We start from the raw sequence: 19,230 nt of genomic DNA, 5'->3' as shown, positions 1-19,230 counted from the left end.
ACGCAGTCATAACCACGACAGTTACAAGTTCATCCATCAATCATAATCAAATCACCATTAATCAACTCAAGTGGCATAATCAGCCCGACCCACACCATGTCATGACAGCATAGCTCCACATGGCTCGGTGCACGCACGTGGTACGCCCTTAGCTTCTCTCAACTAATCAATTGGTGCACTCATAGTACCCCTATTTAAGTTGAGTCAACATAGTTAAAATCTCATACAGGGCTTAAACTATATTGCACCACAACATTAAATATGGGTGTAGAATTTAGTTTATTTAATTAAATAAAATATGGACCGAACCGACATTAAACCTAACAATCTCCACCAAACTCGAGGGCACATATGAAATGCTTTCAATTCTCTGTTGTTTCATATGTTAGTGTTTTTATGGAGACTATTAAGTTGAACATCCACCTAGAATAGAGGTTATACTTCTTCACAACTGAACAATGAACTATGCCTTGAATTGACAATTTTGTGCGAAATAAGTTGCACCTAAGTATTTTTATAGAGTACCTAGCATGCATGTTAGTAATATAATGGAGTCCAGAGATGCTACATTTTTTTAAAGTGGTTTTCTATGAAAAATACACCTAGCACGTCTAGTCATGAACCTATAATATCCCATGAGTAATTTATTCTGATAGAACACATCCAGGAACCCTGTGTGTAAAATCGTGAGGCGGATGACACTATAGTAACTCGAAAGAGTAAAAGACAAAGGACTGCAAAGTTTTTTTTGGTGATGACTACATTGTATACCTTATGGATGACATATCAAGAACCATTGAAGAGACATATTCTTCTCTTGATGCTAATTTTTGGAAGGAAGCAGTATGGAGAGACGGATTCAATTATGTCTAATAGAACTTGGGAAGTTGTTGAACGTCCTTATGGGTGTAAATCTGTAGTATGCAAATGGGTGTTTAAGAAAAAGTGTAGGCCTGATGTTGCTATTAAGAAGTGCAAGGCAAGGCTTATGGCTAAAGGTTATACCCACAAACAAGGCGAAGACTTTTTTGATACTTATTCACCTGTTAGTTAATTGACCATATAATTCGAGTGTTACTTTCTCTGGCAGTCTCACATGGTCTTCTCGTTCGTTAGATGGATATTAGACAACTTTTCAAAACGGAGAGTTGGAGGAGAAGATTTATATGGACCAACTAGATAGGTCTATAGCAAACGGTCAAAAAAGTTTGGTGTGTAAATTATTGAAGTCCTTGTATGGCCTAAAATAAGCGCCTAAGCAATGGCATGAGAGGTTCGACGGAACTTTAACATCTGCCAGCTTTGTTGTGAACGAAGCTGACAAATTGTGTGCTATTGTATGGCGGGGCGAATGTGTGATCTTGTGTTTGTATGTTGACGATATACTGATCTTTGGAACCAGCCTTGATGTGATTAAGGGGGTTAAGGACTTTTTGTGCAATAATTTTGAAATGAAATATTTGGGAGAGGTTGATGTTATTCTTAATATCAAGTTACTTAGAGAAAGAAATGGTGGGGTTACACTTCTACAACCCCACTATGTGGAAAATATTTTGAGTCGCTTTGGGTGTAGTGACTGCAAACCTACTCTATGTCTTATGATCCTAGTGTGATATTAAGGAAAATTGAAGAATAGTAAGGGATCAATTGAGATACTCCCAAATTATTGGTTCGCTTATATATATCTAGCTAGTGATTGCTGTGAGCAAACTTAGCCGGTTTGTTTCTAATCTGGGAGATGATAATTGACATGCTATTGAGAGAGTAATGCTCTATCCGAAAGGTATAAGCTATGGAATTCACTATGCTGGGCACACAAGGGTACTTGAAGGGTATAATGACTCTAACTGGATATCTGATGCTGATGAGATATATATATGCCATAAGTGGATATGTGTTTATACTTAGAGGTGGAGTTGTTTGATTGAAGTTTTGCAAGTAGATCGTCTTAACAAGGTCAACTATGAAAACAGAGCTCATAGCATTGGATACCACCACTAAAAAGGCTGAGTGGCTTCGTGAGCTCCTTATGGATTTACAGGTAGTTGAAAAACCTATACCGGTTATTTCTTTGAACTGTGATAATAGAGTGTGCTAATCAAAGTGAGCATTTCTAAGGATAACATGAAGTCAACAAGGCATGTAAAAAGGCGGTTGAAATCTGTCAAAAAAAAGAAACTCCGGAGGGATAGCGTTGGATTATGCATGTCCATACGTCTAAAAATCTGAAAAATCAATTCACTAAAGGTTTGTCACGTAATGTGATAGATAGTGCATTGAGTGAGATGGGCTTGAGATCCACGTGAAGTCTATCATAGTGGTAACTTGTCCTATGTGATCGGAGATCTCGTGAAGTAGGATGGTGAAACGAGCTAGTGGTAGACTGTTAAGAAAGACCCTTAACAAGGTCCATATCGTCTGAGATGCACATATTTTCTTTTCTGTAAGGCATGTTAGTTTTTACCTTAATGTTTTCCAAGTGGCTTGATGAAGCAAAGATGATGTCCTACATAACATCTTTTGAGGAACATACCTATATGAGTTCAACTGTTAGTCATAGTCTATGAGATTTGGGTGGTCTCTAGATACTCATGAAAGGTCTAGAAATTTGACTTAATGCTCCAACCAAAGGGGATGCTTTAGGCAATCTAATATCAGTAATATTCTTCAAAGTGATGAATTTTCTCAACGGAGTGAAAACATATGATCTGGCCTTCACTGGTTCGATCATGGGTCATGGCAACCATGGTGCGTGTGTGTGTCATGTCCTTCGTGGAGGCGTTGATTTTAGAGAGCCTTCATTCGTCATGTTGGTGGGCAGAATAAAGGTGTTTGGTTTCCTGGACTAAATTTTAGTCCATGTCATATCGGATGTTCGGATGCTATTTAGGAGAACTAAATATGAGTTAATTATAAAACTAATTACACAGACGGAGACTAATTTACGAGACGAATTTATTAAGCCTAATTAATCCGCCATTAGCATATATTTACTGTAGCGTAACATTGTCAAATCATGGACTAATTAGGTTTAAAAAATTCGTCTCGCAAATTAGCCACAATCTGTGCAATTAGTTATTTTTTTCGTCTATATTTAATATTTCATGCATGTGTCCAAACATCCGATGAGACAGGGACTAAAATTTTCCTGTAGGAACCCAACATCCCCTAAGTTGTGTGTTGTAGCTTACAGTGACAAGAAAGATATTGGCATATCTTTTTTATTGTCTTAGGCTGTGTACACCCTAGTTGTGTAGAGACTGAAAGTGATTTCAGTGGTCTTCTTGATATAACAAAATGTTTCGTTATAAAAACATAAATTGGTTAAAATTGGAAAAGTTCGTCTTAGTACAAAACTAAAATTACCTACATACGCCTTACACGGATGGAGTAATAACCACTGGAAGTAAGATATAGACCACGTGCCTGTTTAGTTTCCAAAATTTTGCAAAATTTTTCAAGATTCTTCGTCACGTCGAATCTTTGGACGCATGCATGAAGCATTAAATATAAATAAAAAATAAAACTAATTACACAGTTTAGACGAAATTCACGAGACGAATCTTTTAAGCTAATTAGACTATGATTGGACACTAATTACCAAATAATAATGAAAATGCTACAGTAACATTTCCCAAAAAAATTCACCAACTAAATAAGGCCTCCAGCGAATAAATAATTTCACCAACTAAATAAGGCCTCCAGCGAATAAATGTCGTTACTTCCGTATCATGGCATAATAAAGGCTCCAAGCTCACTTGGTGCTACTCGATTGCCGCACTCTGTTACCAGCTTTCAGTGCCTGCAAACCGAAAGACTTCAGCACATCTGGCAACCCCCTGAGAAGTGATTAAAAATGGCCAGGCCAGGGAGTCACCAGGGAGTCATCTGAACCCAAGATCCATCATGTAGTGCGAAATGAGTTTATGGCAATAATGTTAAAGAGAAGAAAAAAAACAGAACCTCCTTATTCCAATCGCATCGAAGGGTGATCAGTGCCAGAATTAGAGTCTGCATTGTTGTGCCACTGATCATCCCGGCCCAGATGCCCTACACAAATTGCAGACTAAGTACTAGAACACATAAATCCCATGTTGTTCAACAATATTTTGTACTTGTACAGATATGCATACAGGGACGCCGTAGTTGAAACGCCATCCCAGCAGAACACCAAGAGGAACGCCAATCAAGTAGTAACTTCCAACATTTACATAAGCAACTTGAGCTTGCCACCCTGAACCAATAGCAACTCCTGCAATTGTAACAAGAATCAAGAAATTATGGCTATCTTCCTAAGGAAAATTTTTCTTATGCCAAGGTAAAACCCATAAATAAATTACTCTAAATCAAGCGTTACACCACCATGTATATTTATGTCTTATTTCGGAGGGCATACCAGAGAGCACGGGTTGGATCCCATTCAGAAGGATGGTGAGGGCCAGCAGAACGGAAATCTTATCCACTGCATCTATCACAGCCCCACTTGATGAGAAGATCATAGCCAGCTTGTTGTGGAAAATCAGTGCCAGAAAACTAGCGAAGACGCTGATCAGAAAGGATATTGCTGTTGACACGATTGTCGCAAATCTTGCACCATTTCCATTGGCCGCCCCGAGTTCATTGGCTACTCTCACACTTGTAAACAATAAGGAAGGAACCGTGTTTAACAAACTCCTTGACACCATGACACCCGAGGACGCAGACAACGTAACAAACTCCTTAAAGTCCACGAACGCCGACACAGAGAACCCACTCCACGTCTCCGGGCACCCGCCGCCGAGGGCGTACAAGAGCAGCAGCGCTGCCAAGACCACCCAGGAATGGTTGAACGCCATCGCCACACCAAAGATCCCGACACTACTAGAGAACAGACTTTAGAACGATGTTCCAATTTGGTATTAGCCTCGGCATTTTTTGCTCCTGGGACTAAAGGACCTTTTAGTCCCGGTTGGTAATAGGTCCCTGCCCAACGGTCGTCCGCAGGGTAGGGATCTTTAGTCCCGGCTGGTATTACCAACCGGGACTAAAGTTTTTAGTTCCGGTTTAGGTGATGCCCCAGGAATAAAGATTAATCTTTAGTCCCGGTTTGGCCCCTTAACCGGGACTAATTATCCCGGCCTATAATCCAACTCATTTCTTCCTCCCCGAGCCCGAGCCATTCCATTCAAACTCACTACCTCTGTTCTTCAGCTTGCTGTTGTTCTTGCTCTCTCCCCCTCCATTAGTGTTGCTCTTCGATGTTGGAGGTAACAAACTTAATCTTCTTATGTTTTATCAGTAGCTTATCTCATTTTGTGATGTAGATGCATGTGTAACTTTATATGTTGAACTTTATTATGATTTTATATGTCATTTTTAGCTCAAAATCACATGATGATTTGCACGTCCTCGCTCGTCCTCACTGGAGCACGCGCCATCCTCGTCCCCGGCGGCTTACATGATCTTATAATTAATTTTTCCATGAAATGAAAAACTTAGAAAATAGTTAGAAAATTGTAGAAAATCCGTACTAGTTGAACTTGCGGACCGTGTTCAGCTCGGCGAGCATGTTCTCTGCCGAGCGGTAACGGACGTCAAGGAGGAGCTTTGATTCTATGAGGGAGAGCGGCAACGGTCGTGGAAGACCGTGTTCCCTTTCTCGTAGAATCGGAGCTCTTCCTTGGCCAAGTACGGTGTCGTCCGGTGGAGAAATGCTCGCCGAGATGATCACGTAAGCAAGGTCAACTAGTATGGATGGTTATTTATTGAAACATGTTTTTGAGCTATAATTTAATGGATATTTGATAACTTCAGACCTATAAATGTCATCTACAAATGTTACTATCCTCGACAACCTAAACGCCCGCGAGCTCGCCGATATCGAGCAGGTCACTTAGAATTATTTTTTCCATGAAATGAAATACTTAGAAATCATGCCTTTTATTTTTTAGAATTAAATTTTCCATGAAATGAAAAACTTAGTAAATAGTTAGAAAATTATAGAAAATTCGTACTAGTTGAACTTGCGGACCGTGTTCATCTCGGCGAGCATGTTCTCTGCCGAGCGGTAACGGACATCAAGGAGGAGCTTTGATTCTACGAGGGAGAGCGGCAACGGTCGTGGAAGACCGTGTTCCCTTTCTCGTAGAATCGGAGCTCTTCCTTGGGCAAGTACGGTGTCGTCCGGTGGAGAAATGCTTGTCGAGATGATCACGTAAGCAAGGTCAACTAGTACGGATGATTATTTATTGAAACATGCTTTTGAGCTATGTGATTTCTATGTCGTTTTTAGCTCAAAATCACATGATGATTTACAATAGTAAAATCACTTGATAGTTTGATATTTTACTATTATACATAGTACATATTTCATGGTTTAGTTAGATAAATAAATAATTTTAGTTTTGTTTAAATATATCATTTTAGAAAATGTGAAATTTACACTAGTTTGCAAAAATAAGTATAGAAAGTAGATGACAACTGGTATCGGATCCTCGGCCTCTCGTTCGGTTGCGAAACGACTGAGGCCAGAACTCCCTCTCATTATCTGCGGCAAGTGTAAGCAGAAGATTGTGATGGAGTACCGAGTCAAGAGACAGGGACCCAACAAGGGTCGTATTTTCTACAAGTGCCCGGATCACGATGTGAGTTTCTTACGCATTTGATTATTATGGCTAATTGACCTGCTTTTCTTGAATATTTTTGACTAAATATTTTTTGGCTTTAATTTCAGTGGGAGGGCAATGGATGCGATGGTTGGTACTGGGAGGAAGATTATGCTACATACGTGCAGAATTCGGGTGCGCTTGAGGTAGCGGCTGCTGATGATGAGGCAGTGAGCCAGCAGGAGAAGTTTATTGATATTCAACACAAGAATGATTTGTCTATTTTAGTTGCGTACGATCACGAAATAATTATGTTACTGAAGTGCATTGTAGTTTTAGTTTGTTTATTGATAGTTGGGATTGCTTATGTTGTAGCCAGGCTTAGTTAATTAATCAACCGTGTGTGTGTCATCTATGTTGTGTAATAAAATACTTAATTATGTTCAAGGTTTTCATAATTTATCGTGTAATGCAGATTATGTCACGCCATTGGATGTACAATGCCGATCGCCGCTCCCAAGACTTTATTGAGGGCGTGCACTATTTCTTAGGTGTGGCCGAGGCAAATAAGCGAGATGGTTTCATGTGCTGTCCATGTGGCATATGTAAGAATTTAAAGGAATATTCAAGCTCAATGAGTCTTTATTCACATTTGCTTAAGTCAGGTTTCATGTCAAACTATATATGTTGGACTAAGCATGGAGAAAGCGGGGTCATGATGGAAAAAGGTGAAGGAGAAGATTTAGACATTGATGACATTATTGCTCAGTATGGTGCCTTTAATGATACTACAATGGGGAGAGATGAAGAAGAGGTAGCGGCAGAAGATGATCTCGGTGATGCTCTTGGCGATGCCATTCGTGATGCACAACAAGAATGCAAAAGTGAAAAAGAGAAAGTTAAGTTCGAGCGCATGCTTGAGGATCATAGGAAATTGCTATACCCGACGACCGAAGAGGGGCAAAAAAAAGCTGGGTACAACACTGGGATTGCTACAGTGGAAGGCAAAGAATGGTGTATCCGATAAGGCATTTAGGAATTTATTGAACCTCATAAAGAAGATGCTTCCGAAGCCAAATGAATTGCCCACCACTACGTACGAAGCAAAAAAAAGTTGTCTGCCCTTTGGGATTAAAAATCCAGAAGATACATGCATGTCCTAATGACTGCATCCTCTACCATGGCAATGAATACGAGAATTTGGATGAATGTTCGGTATATAAAGCAGCGCGGTATAAGATCAGGCGCGATGATCCTGGTGATGTCGAGGGTGAACAACGTCCTAGAAAGAAAATCCCTACCAAGGTTATGTGGTATGCTCCTATAATACCACGCTTAAAATATTTGTTCAGAAATAAAGACCATGCAAAGTTGTTGCGGTGGCATAAAGAAGACCATAAGGTAGACAATATGCTGAGACACCCAGCTGATGGGTCCCAGTGGAGAGCGATAGACAAGGAATTTCCAGAGTTTGCAAATGAGGCTAGAAACTTAAGGTTCGCCTTAAGTATAGATGGTATGAATCCTTTTGGGGAGCAGAGCACTAGTCATAGCACTTGGCCAATTACTTTATGTATCTACAACTTTCCTCCATAGTTATGCATGAAGCGGAAGTTCATTATGATGCCGATCCTCATCCAAGGTCCGAGGCAACCTGGCAACGACATTAATGTCTATCTGAAGCCATTAGTTGAAGAACTTCTAGTTTTATGGAACAAATCAGGTGTACATGTCTGGGATGAGTACAAACAAGAACACTTTGACTTACGAGCAATGTTGTTCATAACAATCAATGATTGGCCTGCTTTAAGTAATCTTTCAGGTTAGACAAACAAAGGATATAATGCATGCACACATTGTTTTGATGACCTTGACAGTATATATTTAAAAAGATGTCGAAAGGTCGTGTACCTTGGCCATCGTTGATTCCTTCCTTTAAATCACCAAGTAAGAAAGAAAGGTAAGCATTTTAAAGGTACGCCAGACCACCGGAAGAAGCCTCATAACCGAACCAGAGAAGATGTACTCGCAATGGTCAAGGATGTGAAAGTAGTATTTGGAAAGGGGCAAGGCAGTGAATCGGTTCCCAAAGATGCTAAGGGACACGTACCCATGTGGAAGAAGAAGTCCATCTTTTGGGAGCTACCCTATTGGCAAGTCCTAGAGGTCCGCAACGCAATCGACGTGATGCACCTGACAAAGAATCTTTGTGTGAACCTGTTAGGATTCATGGGTGTGTACGGGAAGCCAAAGGATTCACTTGAAGCACGCCAGGACTTGCAAGGCATGAAAGAACGAGACAACCTTCATCTAGAGAAGACAGATGATGGACGTCATTACTTAAGTCCTGCTAGCTACACGCTTAGCAAAGAAGAGAGGGACAGCATGTTCGAATGTCTAAGCAGCATCAAGGTCCCATCGGGATTCTCCTCCAATATAAAGGGTATAATAAATGTGCCAGAGAAGAAATTCCTAAATTTAAAGTCCCACGACTGCCACGTGCTTATGACGCAATTGCTTCTAGTTGCTTTAAGAGGAATTCTACCTCCACATGTACGTCTAGCCACCGTGAAGCTATGTGCATTCCTTAATGCAATTTCTCAGAAGGCAATCAATCTAGTGGAACTAGCTACTCTACAGAATGATGTGGTTTAATGTCTTGTCAGCTTTGAGTTGGTGTTCCCTCCATCCTTCTTTAATATCATGACACACCTTCTAGTTCATTTGGTGAAGGAGATTAGTATTCTTGGACCTGTGTTCTTACATAACATGTTCCCCTTCGAGAGGTTTATGGGAGTCTTGAAGAAATATGTGAAAGTCCGTTCTAAGCCTAAAGGAAGCATCGCCTAGGGCTATGGAATAGAGGAGGTCATTGAGTTCTGTGTTGACTTTATTCCTGACCTTGCCCCGATTGGCGTTCCCGAATCATGACACGAGGGGAGACTCAGTGGTAAAGGAACTTTAGGGAAGAAAACATATATTGGCATGGAAGACGATTATTTCAATAAAGCACACTACACAGTTCTTCAGAACTCGTCATTGATGCATCCGTACATCGAGATACATAAGGAGTTCTTACGATCCAAGTTTCTAGGGAAGACTGAAGCTTGGATTAGGCGTGAGCACATGGAAAGTTTCAATGGTTGGTTGCGAAAAGAATGTCAAGGCGATGACAATATTGATGAGCAATTGTATTTGTTAGCTAGACAACCATCATGGCATATCCTCACATACTAAGGGTATGAGATAAATGGGAATACATTTTACACAGTCGCCCAAGATAAAAGGAGCACCAATCAAAATAGCGGTGTTCGCATAGATGGCATAGATCCAAATGGGAATATACAAACATATTATGGCCGCATAGAAGATATATGGGAACTAGACTACGCACCTAATTTTAAAGCCCCTTTGTTCCGATGCCAATGGGTGAAGCTGACCGGAGAAGGGGTAACAGTCGACAAAGAGTATGGAATGACAACAGTGGACCTCAATAATATTGGGTACAAAGACGAACCATTTGTCCTTGCTACCGATGTGAGTCAGATGTTCTATGTGAAAGACATGTCTATAAAATCAAAGAGAGGAAAAAATGAAGACATCAACTCAATGATCAATGAGCCAAAGCACCACATAGTTCTTTCTGGGAAAATAAATATAATGAGAATTGAAGACAAGTCACATATGTCAGAAGATTATGAAAGAAATGTCAGAATTCCACCCTTCGTAGTGAAGAAAGATCCAAGCATCATGTTAAATGATGAAGACACTTCATGGTTACAATAAGATCATAACCAAGGGTCATACGTCAAGAAAAATTTCACTGTTGTGCCCGCATGATACAACGATGCACTGTTGTGATATAGTTTTAGAAAGTCTATATGAGATTCAAGAATTTATGACTAGTGTTTGATAAAACTTTCTCAAATGGGAAAATAAGCTATGTAACAATTGTAGATCTTGCTGAGATGATCAAACTTGGTATTCAGAGATTTTTCATCTGAGGTCATTTAGTGTCTCATTTGAGCAAGTTTGACCAAGTCAAATTTGGTCAAATAAAAAAACAACACTTTGACTCTAGTATTATAAACTCTAAATGACTTCAAATTGAAAAGTTTTGAATACCAAGTTTGTTAAAATCATCAAGATCTACAATTGTTGTTTTGGTCAACTTTCCATTTGAGATAGTTTGGATGGTTCAAATTTGTGATTTTTAAATTTCGACGCCTACAAACTAGTTTTTGGAACCCTAGATTGTCTCCAATTGAAAAGTTTTGAATACCAAGTTTGTTCAGCTCATCAAGATATACAATCCTTATATAGGCCATTTTTTGATTTGAGAAAGTTTGAACAAAATGTAGTTCAAATTTCACAAGTGTGTGACATAGTTTTAGAAAGTCTATATGAGATTCAAGAATTTGTTACTAGTGTTTGATAAAACTTTCTCAAATGGGAAAATAAGCTATGTAACAATTGTAGATCTTTCTGATATGATCAAACTTGGTATTCAGATATTTTTCATCTGAGGTCATTTAGTGTCTCATTTGAGCAAGTTTGACCAAGTCAAATTTGGTCAAATGAAAAAACAACAATTGACTCTAGTATTATGAACTCTAAATGACTTCAAATTGAAAAGTTTTGAATACCAAGTTTGTTAAAATCATCAAAATCTACAATTGTTGTTTTGGTTAACTTTCCATTTGAGATAGTTTGGATGGTTTAAATTTGTGATTTTTAAATTTTGATGCCTACAAACTAGTTTTTGGAACCCTAGATTGTCTCCAATTGAAAAGTTTTGAATACCAAGTTTGTTCAGATCATCAAGATATACAATCTTTATATAGGCTATTTTTTCATTTGAGAAATATTGAACAAAATGTAGTTCAAATTTCACAAGTGTGTGACATAGTTTTAGAAAGTCTATACGAGATTCAAGAATTTATGACTAGTGTTTGATAAAACTTTCTCAAATGGGAAAATGAGCTATGTAACAATTGTAGATCTTGCTGAGATGATCAAACTTGGTATTCAGAGATTTTTCATCTGAGGTCATTTAGTGTCTCATTTGAGCAGCTCATCAAGATCTACAATCTTTAATGAAAAAACAACACTTTGGCGGGCTGCAAAAATTTTAGGCCTTCAGTCCCGGCCCAGGCCAGGAACCGGGACTAAAGGGTGGGCGGAATTGCCTGCCCAAAAATATATTTAGTCCCGGCTGATAACACCAACCGGGACTAAAGATCCTTTAGTCCTGGCTGGTAAGCCGAGCCGGGACTAAAGGGTTGGACCTTTAGTCCCGGTTCGGCTTACCAGCCGGGACTAAAGGATCTTTAGTCCCGGTTGATGTTATAAGCTGGGACTAAAGGGTCCCGGCCTATATATATCGAATGGTTCATCTTCTACTTTTCGATCTACAACGTCGATCTCGTCGTCTCTGCCGCGCCCGCGCCGCCGTCGTCATCTACCCCCGCCCGGCCTCGATCTCGTCGTCTCTGCCGCGCCCGCGCCGCCGTCGTCGTCGAGCCCCGCTCGGCGTCCGTCGAGTCTCCACCGTACGTCGTCCTCGCGTGGCTTTGCTCGGCCCCGTGGCCGGCCAGCACGCCCGGCCGCCGTGGCCATCCATAGCGGCCTGTTGCTAGCAGCCCTCGGCCAAATTTTTTTAGACACTTTTTAGATAGTTTTTAGATAGTTTTTTTAGGTAGTGTTTGATATATATGTTAGATTAAAATGTATTAAAATTTAATTAGTAATTTATTCTTACTTTTTTAGATAGTTTTTTATATATGTTAATTAGATTTAAATGTATTAAAATTTAATTAGTACTTTATTTAGATAGTTTTTTATTATAGTTTTTGATATATTTAGTAATTATTATTCTATCTCTCTCTATATGTGTTAGATTTAATTTTGATTTAGTAATTCTATCTATGTATATATGTTAGGTTTAATTAGATTTAGTAATTAATTCTATCTAGAGATTCTATATGTATACATATATATGTACTTAATTATTTCTATGTGTATATATACATGTACTTAATTATTTCCATGTGTTGAGAGAGAGAAAAAATTGTATCTAGAGAGATATTCTATGTGTTATCACATGCATATCTAGAGATATATACATATGCACTTATTCTATGTGTTGAGAAAGAGAGAGAAAATTGTATCATTCTATGTGTATATATACATGTACCTATTTTCATGTTTTTGGATCAAAAGTGTTTTTTATTCAATTCCAAAGCCTATACCTTATTATTGTTTATCCTTATGAAATATTATGTGTTATTATATTTAATTGGATTTAGTAATTTTATATGTGTTATCACATGTACTTATGTTATGTGCCATAGTAATTCTATCTATGTGTTATCTTGAAGATACAAATGGCTGCTCCGGATGATAACTTGAATGATGACATAATGGTGAATATTATCAACGCCGGCACCAATGTGGATGTAGATGACACGAGTCAGTACTTTGCTGATTATGAGGATATCCTGAATATGCCGGTGGTTGAAGATCAACAAATTGTCGCGCAAGAAAATACTGGCGAGGTATATTCGATTATCTATCATCTCTTATAGATGCATGCATACGTATATTTGTTGTTAATCGTTGTGTTTCAAGCCCAACAGAGAAAATGATGAATTGACATATGCCCTAGAGAATCCCGAACACGGTGGTCGAACAAGATGCTATGGGGCGGTTCCATGGCTACAAGCATTCCCAGCAGATAGGGATACCTACAGAAGCCACCAGAGAAAGAAGGATGAGGAGGCAGACCAAATCCGTGTATTGGAGCAATTTGTTAATGAGTCACGACAAGCATTGCTTGAATCACGTGAACGAGAAAAATCTCTTGAGGCAAGAATGCAGGAGGAGATCAAGAGGCAAGTGCAGCTAGCAATGAGTCAAATGCAATCGCAATCAACGCCGGGAGTCACCATTAGCCCCGTTGGTCAGATGAAAAGCAGTTGTGCTTCCACGGAGCTGCCAGTTATTCAAGATGATGCTGGGTTACGCTTCCCTGTTGATGACATTACCGAGCCTCTAACAACATGTGAGCTGTATATTCTAGATGGTAATAATGCATCAATCATGGTGGTTGTCGGGGTTGTATCTCCAATAGACCGAACGAAGACACCAAGAATCCATGGGTCAGTTATTCAACCTAGATATGCTGGCGTCTCGATCGATAGAGTGCTCAAAGGTTACAGCAATGTTCCTCTTGACATTGAAGGCGGTGATGGGGAGAAGACACTAGGAGAAGCAGAGAATATATTTATTCAATGGTGCAAACGCTTCATCATCATTCCTGGGGCGCCACCGCTTCCCCTACCTCACCCTAGGTACGAATGAAAGTGAATGAAATATTATTTTTCCATTAATTTTATATTGGCTTCAAAAATAATTGACCCACAACTTGTTTTTATAGCAGGGTCTCCCCCCAACCTAGCCCAATCATTCATTCCCCATCTCATCACAACGTCGCGGGGGGCGAGACGACTTCATCCCCATGGCGATCTCTAACTCCTACACCGGCCCCATCGCCTCCACAACGATCTCCAACTCCTACATCGGCCCCACCGCCTCCACAACGATCTCCAACGCCTCCACGTCGGACTCCAACACCGGCCTCATCGCCTCCACGCCGGTCTCCAACATCGCCCCCACCCCCTCCATAGCGATGCACTACAAAGACGTCTAAGGTCCCGGCGGCAAAGAAGACCCCAAAAAAAGAGTTATTTCTCAAGAAATACTTCCTGAAAAGACTGATGAGCAAATAGCAGCTGAAGAAGACAAAAAAGTGAAAGATTTTTTATAGATATCCAAAAGCAGAGACAAGCGAAGCTTAAGAAGAAGTCGTACTTTTACATACCACGAGATCAGCTGAGGCAGAAGGTCGAAGCTCACAAGAAAAAGATGCTTGAAGTTCGTAAGCCTCCGCCACTATCAGACTATGACCGCTCTCTCATGAAGTTACATGATGCATATAAGAAAAGGAAAAGAGCATCAGGGAAGGATATCCCACAGCTCAGACAACAGAAGCAACCAATGCAAAATCTTGTTGTTGCTAATCAATATGGTTTCAACATAGAAGTTTATCGACCAGACAACTCTAGAGAAGTGTCGGTTCAAGACCTTAATGATTTTTTTGAACAAACTGGTTTAACTTTGGATCAAGTGACGGGCAAAGCTCCAATCCAGAACCTAGAAGTTGATACCTGGAAGACTTATAAATTTGGCAAAAGTCTATACAACCCTGCGGCTCTGAATGAATTGAGTACGCAAATGTACTTGCTCAACAAGTGGTACATGCAGACATGTGGCAGGGGTGAGCATTGGATCTTTGTCAGATTTAGAGACCATCATTACTTCCGTGGTGATGACATCTTACATATTAGTTTCGAAGAATTGCATCAACTATACCACTTGGACGCTCTAGACAAATCAATCATTAGCTCCTTTTGTTTGTAAGTGATTCTTACTTTTATTTAATAAACTCACTTCCATGCGTACATGTATATAATTATCCTCACATGTAACTTATATTTATATACAGATTCCAGATATTAGAGCTCCAAAGAATATAAGACACCAGTGTTAGCTTCATTGATCCTTATATCATATTCAAAACCGATATTATTGTCAAGGAGCACTGGGTATCTGAAGCACAGACGAATATTATGAAGTTCTTCGTGAAGCAGCACGACAAGACAACAAAACTTTTCCCGTACAACTTTGAGTAAGTGTTAATAATAATGTAGTCTACACATTTTATGTAATATCAATACAACTTATATGCATGTACGTGTGTGTATAAACCAATGCAGGTTTTACTGGATACTCATTGTCATTGAGTTAAACTCAAGTCAGTTAGTAATCTTGGACTCATTGAGAAAAGAGCGAGCACTATACCAAGATATGATAGACATTATCTAGGAGTAATTTCGATCTCTCGCGCACAACTATTATTGAATAGACTTTGTCATAATTTATTAACGATCGTACATTATTGGTCGCACAGGGTTTGGAAAGAGTTTATTCGGCAATACCGCAAGGATTGCAAGGCACCACTTAATGTAGTTGAAATACCAGTAAGTTGTACTATATATACTTCCCCACGTGTTTAATTACTATATCGTACTTCAATTTACGTGTGAGATGATGAGAATAATCTTCTTCTCGTACAGTGGTGTTTGCGGCAGTAACCAGGTAATAACTTGTGTGGATACTACGTTTGTGAATTTATCACTACATAGATAAGAAGAACTCCTGAAGATGTCCTCAGAGTACGTATATATCAATTTTTTATTTATTTTTAAATGAATATATATATATGTATTAATATTTTTCCTTTTATTTCAAATGCAAGACTGAATGGTTGAAACGAAGGGTCATGCAAAAAGACCATCTGAAAGCAGTTCAAGAGTCAATAGCAGGATATCTTCTAGAAAAAGTGCTAAATCCCAACGACGAGTTCTACTTTGATCCTAAGGAACTAATAATGTAAATTAAATGTTTATTGATATCGTTATTTTCGAGAACAAGATTATGAAAGTGTTATATATATACATATATATCTATAATATATATAGTTTCATACTTTATTCGAATATAATAATGCTCAAGATGAGAATTAGATGTAATTATATGCGTGCGTGTATTTATATTAGCAGCGTAGAATACATACATAAAAATATATTGTATATTAAACAAATATGTGTAACTGAACTAAAAACAAATTAAACAAAAAAAAAGAAAAAGAAAAGGAACCTTTAGTCCCGGTTGGGGTTACCAACCGGGAGTAAAAGGTCTGGCCACGTTTGCTCGATTGGAGGGCCTTTAGTCCCGATTGGTAACACCAACTGGGACTAAAGGTCCCTCTTTAGTCTCGGCTCGATGACCCGAGACTGAAGGTTCCACCTTTAATCCTGAGATCGTTGTTCCGGCGCGGTAACCGCAACTAAAGGTCGTTATTATCCAGGACAACAAGTGTATTATGTAGTAGTGTGAGCCCGTGACAATTCACGAGGAGCCAGGTGGCGGCGATGTGCACGGAGAACACCACCGCCGTGGCAACCGCGGGGACCCAGTTCTTGCGCAAGCACTGCAGGAATGTCATGACTGGCAGGTGAACGGCGTACACGAAGTGCGACGGCAGGAAGTACATGCTGACCGAGCCCGCCGCGCGCGAGCTGAAATGCAACGCCATAGGCATCCTCGCTCGTTCAGCTTATCATGCGCTTTCTATTGGTTCCTTTTTGTTCCTGTTGGTCCTTTTGCAGGTGTGGGTCCCTCTCAGTCAACTCTATTTTTGCCTGGCGCTTCCCAAAGCTGCCTCGCGCCTGTGCCAATTTTGCCTCGGGCCAGGGAATATAGGCACCCGGCTTTTACTCTCTTTTTTTTTTCGAAGTCTCTCTTCTAGGTATAGATGTAGTATCTACTCATTTACAGATTCACACTAACCCTACACACACCATACACTCACACCACGCGTACACAAACAAACCTACAACTATAATCAGATCACTAGATCGCGTCCTTTGTGAGATCACCGGGTCCATCTATGGATCCGTAGATGACCAGGCGCGTCGCATTCCCCTTGTGGTTCCACGCGCGAGAGGCAACAAAGTTATTTTTTAGGGCGAATCCTGGTGAGAAACCAGAAAATCGCAGCCACGGGGGCTGATCTCTGGCCGGCAAGGTCCCAACCACCAGGCCTTGCCACCCGAGCTATGCTCGGTTCTCACCCGGACTTTACTGTTCTTTCTGCACTCTGACTCTATTTCATTTGAAGTCAGTGCCTTTCCCCTTCCTTTCGTCGTTTCTTCATTTGTTGTTCTTCATTTCTGCAGGTGGATCCAAGAAGCATGCGCTGAAGGTCCTTTCTATTTTCTTCACATTTTGATTTATTCCTTTGTCTTCAACTTGATTTCCGCGCTCTAAGAAATCCCTTGCCTGCTTTTTTGTATTATGAAGTGATACATCTCATCGTTTCTCCATTTGTTTTTTTTTATTTTCTTTATCAGAAATCCTTTTCCTGATTTAACTTTGTTGTATGTCATTATTGTTTTTTCTACAGTCTTGGCTTGGATTCATTAACCCGTCAACCTTAAAGTGATAGTGTTCTTTGTTGGATTTAGTACCTGTTGTTGAATGCCAAATTCAGGTAATTTTCTTCCCTTAATCCTTTAACAGTATTACTTTCATTTGTACGACCATATTGCATTTGAATGATCCATTGAGTGGTAAAGAAAATATTTAAACAATTGTTCTCTCAATAGAAAAGTGCACGGGAGTTAAATCAGTTTTATACGTGTTGTTATTAAATGGATCATTGTTGGATTCCCACATGCACCCCTGCTGAGAAATAGTACCCCAGCTTGGTATACATTTCGTTATTATTTGCAACTTTGCTCCATGACACCAGACTATCTTTAACTTCTTATAATTCCACTAATGTTTATTTTATCTTTTTTTTGTTTTAGCCTATGCATTATTGATTTCATCGAGTACTAGAAAGGCCGTGCCGTCCCGTGGGATGCTTGCATCATGGAGCTAGCTGTATAGATAAAAGTGGCAGTGAAAGAGTTATATTGCCATTAGTGTTACTTAGCTTCTGTGGAGAACAAATAACAATATTACAAGATAATTAATATAGAAAAAGCAAATATGAACAGTGCTACTAATAATGTTTTCTTGTAACCAAACTTCTCGATTTAGTCCTCTCTTTTCAGATCTTATTTACTTTGCACTTTTATAGTTCGAACCAAGAAGCATGCTCTGTTTTACTTTTCATAAATACCTTGCCTTCTCTTTTATATTCATAAGTATTGCATTCCCTGCTCTTTTATATTTACCAGATCCTTTGTTTTATTATTTTCCTTACCACTGATTTGTTGTATATCCTTGTACTAATCTTCCTCTGGTTTGTGTATAGGTTTGGCTTGGATCCATTAAGGCGTCAACCTTAACCTTATATTTTTCATTGTTAGCGTAGTTCCTTTTCTTGTTGCTTAACTTCAGGTAGCTTTCTTCATTTCTCCCATTTTCAATTATTCTGTCAGTAATCTTTGAGGTAACCATGTCTCCTTTAGTTCACATTACTAGTACGCACATACCTTTTTTTATTACCACAAGCCATGTTTTTCCCCCATTGTCGTGTTAATCCTTTTGTCAGCCAGCTTAGACATGTCCCCTTTCTAAGAAATTGTAGTAAATCAGGTTTATATATTTTTTTACTAAATGGACCACCGTTGTAAGTATATATCCATTCGATTAATAGACAATGCATGCGAACTGATTGACTAGAGAGTCTTTTTTTTGCAGTCTATTTAATGGATTTAGATTTATTCTTATTTTACTAAATGTTTTCCTTTTTTACTAAATGTTTGTTCTAACGCACAGTTTTAATTTTTTGTTTTTTTGGATCCACTTATCCAATTTATTTTGAAAGATCAGTTAATATCTTTTTTTTATTCAATCAGTTAATATCTTGGTTGTGTTCTGCAGTCATGTTTCTTTTCCTTTTCTTATATATAGATCTATCCTATACAGATTTCTCTATTCTCCTGAAGCATTTATACTACTTTGTTCACATCCATATATATAATACTTCTTCTGCAGTTAATCACAGCGT

The 19,230-nt window shown here is 39.2% G+C and overlaps 1 protein-coding gene across 1 annotated transcript; it reads right to left on the bottom strand.

Moving 5' to 3' along the window:
• Window positions 1–3,754: 3,754 nt before the first annotated feature.
• Window positions 3,755–16,803, bottom strand: LOC136544187 (protein DETOXIFICATION 27-like). Its single transcript, XM_066536430.1, has 5 exons — window positions 16,607–16,803; window positions 4,397–4,857; window positions 4,134–4,252; window positions 3,964–4,050; window positions 3,755–3,802 (listed from the first exon to the last, which is right to left on the bottom strand). Exons 1-5 carry the CDS (start codon window positions 16,801–16,803, stop codon window positions 3,755–3,757), a joined length of 912 nt encoding a protein of 303 aa, XP_066392527.1.
• Between the last annotated feature and the right edge of the window lie 2,427 nt (window positions 16,804–19,230).

The sequence above is a fragment of the Miscanthus floridulus genome, chromosome 3, assembly GCF_019320115.1.
Source record: "Miscanthus floridulus cultivar M001 chromosome 3, ASM1932011v1, whole genome shotgun sequence".
Taxonomy (NCBI): domain Eukaryota; kingdom Viridiplantae; phylum Streptophyta; class Magnoliopsida; order Poales; family Poaceae; genus Miscanthus; species Miscanthus floridulus.
Note: the sequence above shows the minus strand (reverse complement) of the source record. Positions and strands in the feature narration are given on the sequence as shown.

Bases quoted from the DNA above. Each gene is read 5' to 3' on its own strand.
- LOC136544187 (XM_066536430.1), bottom strand. From the start codon at position 16,803: ATGGCGTTGCATTTCAGCTCGCGCGCGGCGGGCTCGGTCAGCATGTAC. The intron at 4,858-16,606 runs GCTCACACTACT...GTTCTCTAGTAG, and splicing joins CTCCTCGTGAATTGTCACGG to TGTCGGGATCTTTGGTGTGG. The intron at 4,051-4,133 runs GTATGCATATCT...CAATTTGTGTAG, and splicing joins GTTTCAACTACGGCGTCCCT to GGCATCTGGGCCGGGATGAT.